The 5,348-nt window shown below is 49.9% G+C and overlaps 1 protein-coding gene across 1 annotated transcript in view; it reads right to left on the bottom strand.

Moving 5' to 3' along the window:
* Positions 1-4,220, bottom strand: part of LOC111266527 (zinc finger protein 395) — a 136,969-nt gene extending 132,749 nt beyond the window's left edge. The window contains exon 1 of the mRNA XM_086970939.1: positions 1,612-4,220. Coding sequence (XP_086827065.1) covers positions 1,612-1,768 — 157 coding nt within the window. The 5' untranslated portion in view covers positions 1,769-4,220. The remainder of the gene's footprint in view (positions 1-1,611) is intronic.
* Between the last annotated feature and the right edge of the window lie 1,128 nt (positions 4,221-5,348).

Genomic DNA, 5,348 nt, shown 5'->3' on the forward strand with positions numbered 1-5,348 from the left:
CACACACACACACACACACACACACACACTCACGTGTAATAACCGTCCATTTTACGCCTACGTACTATTTTATTGTTACTCATGTGTACACTCAACACGCTGGCATCGAACAACAAAAAAATCATAGAGGGAAAAATTAAAAAGGACCGCCGCGTCCATCCTGTGCACCTTCAATGTGGTGCTATCGCTATGGCAGGGACCGCGGCTTTGCCAGTTGCAAACTTGCTCACAAAATAGACGCATATGGCTGGAAACGATTCTGAATTGATTTGTCCCTATATCAATAGCATTTACTTGAAAGTGAAGTTGGAATAAACTTGTCATCTTAACCGAGATACAACCACATATATTCAACTGGCATGTATTATTACATTCGAATGCCGATAGCACCTGTAACACCGTTACACAAGCCGCAACAGCGGGGTTAACTACCGCAACTAGTAGTATTCGTAGGTCAATCTCGTATAGACCGGTGGGTGATTCCGCCAGAAGCTGTTCTTGGCATCCGCAACATCACCCATTAACCCTCTCTTGGTTGCATAGCGGTGCAGCTTCTACTGACCACAACCAGATAGAAGACGCCAGTGACAGTACTATAAGGTTTCTCGTAACCTCGCCACAGTAACATAGCGCATTATCTGTGTTCGCGTCGGGTCCCATAGGAAGTCATCGCACTGCACAGGCTGAGGCCGGTTAAGGCCAACTACGTTGTCTTAGCTCGCCAGCAGCAGCAACAGCAGCAGCAGCAGCAGCTTAGTCGAAGTCACTCCCGGTTTGAGTGGCAGGGGCAGTAGCATGCTGCACGGACCGATGACGGCAGGCGACAGCAAAGGACCTCAGCTGTTCTATGTCAACCGGCGGCCGCGGCGGCTGAATGCTCTTTATTCGGTTGTTCGTATGTTCCCGCTGCAGTTGGCTCTGCTGGCTGTTCGTACGGCTGACTAGCTGGATGCCCGATTGGCTGGTTTTCTCTTTCAAGGACTGTCTAAGGCCACGGGCGGTGGTGATGATGGCGGCGGATGCTGCTGTTGCCAGGGCCGTTCCTGTTATGCACACCGGCCTCCGTTCCTTCTGCCGGTGGATGTTCACTTGCCTTTCTATATGTCCATTAACATGCCTGTTTGCATGCCCACCAGTCTGCTTGTCTGCCGATTCGCCCCCTCTATGGCAACCGTGTCCCTCTGCCGCATCGTTTAGCAGTGGCGATCGCGGCAGCTGTCGCTAGCCCATCGCCACTGCTGCTACCGGCGTCATCGTGAGAAGTATATTGACAGCGTAGGGACAAGCGCGGGCGAGGAAGAACCGCCGAGAGAGAGCCTCTACTCAGTTCAGCGCACTCGATCATCGCTGGTTGCCAGCGGCGGCCAGCAGCTGATAACCGGCAAAACTATGACGATGAACTGAAAGACTCATCGGTCCCGTAATTCACAACCCATTGGGCTTGACGCCCAATGCTAGACACACATGCACTAAGCAAAATAATAAAAGAATTGCTAAAAGTCATGTTATTGAGGACGTTTACGCGTAGCTTAGCGTACGATGTAGTAACGATCGCAAACGCCTTAATAGTGGTGCCAATCTAACATGGTCCAAGCAATATCATATACAAACCTTTATTGTGTAGGAACGAAATAGTGTAGATGTTCTCGTTTCGGGCGTCGGTTTTCGTAGCCTGGATTAGGCCGGGCATATAGATGCCCTCCTCTGTAGGCGCGCAGACCCGGCTTCCCAAGATCGAGCGTTTAGCTAATCGCTTACCAGTCGACATTCTTTTCGCCTTTCAAAATTTCTCTCAGGGCTGCTTCGTCGCCAACCTCAATCGCTGCACTCAAGCGTCAACTGCCGATGCTGCTGCTGCTGCTGCTGCTGTTGTTGTTGTTGTTGTCAGCAACGTAAGGTTCAATAAAACACAAACCTGAACAAAAGTCCGAGAAGTCCAATACAACGAAATCGGACGGGTATACGGACATCCACACTTTCACATGCACATCCAGCAGATTTCCACACAACAGGGGCTAAATCGTTGGTGCGATCGTTGTGCTATCGCCTTAAGAACGACAGAGCTAACCCGAAAGCGATCCGTAAAACTCTCTCTTCCTACACATATATACAATATATATACAATATATATATATGTATATATATGTATACATATATATATACTCCTCGAAAACAATGACAAACGCACTCTTAATTCCGCACTGTTAACAGACCGACTTTCGACTCGACAAACTGCCTTCAGCTGCGCAGATTTTGCGGGACGAACGCGCACCGAACTTCGTTACGTCGCAGGACGAACGTTTTCTATCCGTCAGGGAAGGACAATAATAACTAACTGAACCCAAGTAAAATTAATAACAACAACAACAACAATAATAATAGTAATCAATTGTACTTCACATACATTTTATTTTGATCACCACAAGTGAAGACATTAACGACGTTTTTAGGTTTTCTCGTCGAACTCTCGCCGACGACCAGCACTTTTTCCTCTAATTACTACTAGGCTCAATGAACACTTGTAGGTGGGTGGTACTCAGGCAGACCAGACAACTGAACCGGTGACCGGTGGGCAACCGGGAGCCCGATTAATGGCAGCTGACCATTCACAGTAGCACTCCATGAACTTTTTTCCAGTGACAAAAAAATGCTCTCGTCTCTATCTTTTTTCCTGATCAACTCGTCCTCGGATCGGGAACAAAGGCCAGATCTTCCTTTAACTCACTCAGCTGCGATGGAGGAGGTGACACTGCATAACTGATGGCGTATCGATACGACACATCAGTAGTCTGTCCAGCAAGAGTTGCCAGTATGGGTACGTTGCGGATTCACAGCGGAATGAAGAAAACAAATAATGCTGTGATAGTAGCTATTTCTGGAGAAACTAAAAATGTCCGTGCAGAGTCGACGTGCAAATTAAACCGCACTTCTCCTATTATCCGTATTTCCCTGCTTCCGTGATCCCTTGCACCTTCTCAGTAGGTTTTCTTTCTGTTTCTATTTTCCGTGGCTTCCATGCTACTGCCGTCATAACCCGACCGCCCAACACTAACATGCAACGCAGTTAATAGCACTCAGAGAACAAGGCTTAGACCGGGCTACGAACATCCATCGCAGACGTCTTGCAGGATGAGTCCACCTCCGAGGAGACTTTCGCCAACGGTGAGAGCTACTGATATAGCTCTAACACTTCGATCGTTTTCGCTGTCAATGCAGCTGGCTCTGTGGAAGATACTGTCGAGATTATTACTAGTTTGCTCCGTGCTGCTGCTGCTGCTGCTGCTGCTGCGATAAGAACTTTTATCGCTGCTGATGCTTTTGCTGTGATTGAAAATTCCTTGTGTCAAAAGCATCGATTGCTCGTCACTGATCGCTACGAAGACAAACATCGGAGCAAACGGGATGGGCGTTGATGGCGACGCACCGTCGCGTAATTGTAAAGCCGGTAGCGACCAATTGATACTGTTATTAATAGCGGCGGTGCTCACCCTCGAACGTTGAAGCGTAACAGTGAAGTGTGAATATCGACTAGTGACTTACGACTGGTTCACTACTATTATCAGAAGTGACTGGTAACTAAAATGCCGCTTGCGCCAATGGCTACCAGGACGATGTTCAACAACAGCGTAAGACATACATCCGAGATCAGTGCACAGATGCTGAACGAAGCTGCAGTTCCGTCCGATCAGCGTAGGGCAGACAGACACGGCAAACTCCGACGCCGAGATACCGGCAAATCGTTTTCGCTCATTCAGCTCAGCTGACCGTCGGCTTTCCAGCTGCTGCTGCTACCGCCACCGCCGCCACCGCTGCTGCTGTGGCTGCCACTGTAAATCGCTGATTCTGACCACCGCTAGAAAAGGACCGGCCTCTACTCCGGTCGAAACGAGCCTTCGTCCAATGCTAAACCGTGAGATATTATAACAGCAACGACGACGTTTTGACGAAACAGTCTTAAAGCAGCAGCAACCAACCGACCGACCGACCGACCGACCGAATCAACCAACGATCCAATCGCACGAATAACTAACGAAACAACCGCTTGTGCTTGTCTGTCTACCAGGCTGTCGCTAGCCAGTCACCGTACCACCACGAACACCGCCACTCAACTACAACAGGCAAACCAGCTAAGAGAGCGAGCGACTCGTCTGTCGGGCCGCTGCGGTTCGCCGTAGCTGCAGCTGCAGCTGCTGCGTTCGTCAGCTGTTTGGCCGCTGTCGCTGTTTCTCTGTTATGGTTACCCTCTCCCACCCGGTAACAGCAGCATCAGCGCCGTCGGCCGCGGCAGCGGCGGCGCCGGCTGCCGCATCGGCTGCATTTGTCTTGTCGAGAAGAGACGTACACCCATAAACACACAGACATACATTGAGCTATGACACAGACATATTCACACGCAGCGGCAAAACACACAAACAGGAACCAACTTACAACATCGCTAGGACACACAGACGCACACGTACACACGCCATCGAGTTTGTACATGCATCCGTCCAGAGACCAAACTAACCAACCAAATAGCCGGCCGGCCGGCCGGCGACAGCGCCGATTCTGATGCCGGGCAGCTCAGCTCTCAATAGCATTAGAGCTTGATACGGCCGACCTTAGCTAGCGGCGTCGCGTAGAATTGGTGCATCGCCGATTGCTTTTATGCTGGAAGCAGCAACCGTCAGTCGTACGAGATAACGTGTCTAACTAACACTGTGGAAGCAAATAGAAAACTCGAAATAGTTGTTTAATGTCAACGAAGCAAGTGGGTTTCACATCGAAATTCGATGGGTAGTAGTAGATGGTGGGCGGTGGCATACGTGTCGAGAGTGAGGCATAGCAGCACAGTGTTAACGCATTGATCAGTGGGTGTGAGGTCAGCGGCTAAGCGGATAATGATGATGCCAAGGGCGGTCAATCGACTGGTCGACCGACCAACCGGCCGGTGGACATGTCGACGGAAACTGGCCAGCAATACAGCCCAACTGACTGACAAACCCAGCTGTTCATATGAACCTACACAGACGCGGACGCTCGTACAATTTACACGCACAACGATTACATAAGATAAGATCTCTGGACTAGGCACACATGCACACACGCGTACACTCACACGCGACGCGCATTCACGGACAAACGCGCACCCATCCACGCGTCCACTAGTACGCACACACGCGCGGACTCACGGTCACACACATGCACACTCACACAAATACCCACGCTCTCGTAGACACACACACACACACACACACACATACACACAGACACACATACACACACACACCCATACACACATACACACACACACCCATACACACATACACACACACACCCATACACACATACACACAAATACACACACA

This window comes from Varroa jacobsoni, unplaced genomic scaffold, assembly GCF_002532875.2.
Source record: "Varroa jacobsoni isolate VJ856 unplaced genomic scaffold, vjacob_1.0 scaffold_1094, whole genome shotgun sequence".
Lineage (NCBI taxonomy): Eukaryota > Metazoa > Arthropoda > Arachnida > Mesostigmata > Varroidae > Varroa > Varroa jacobsoni.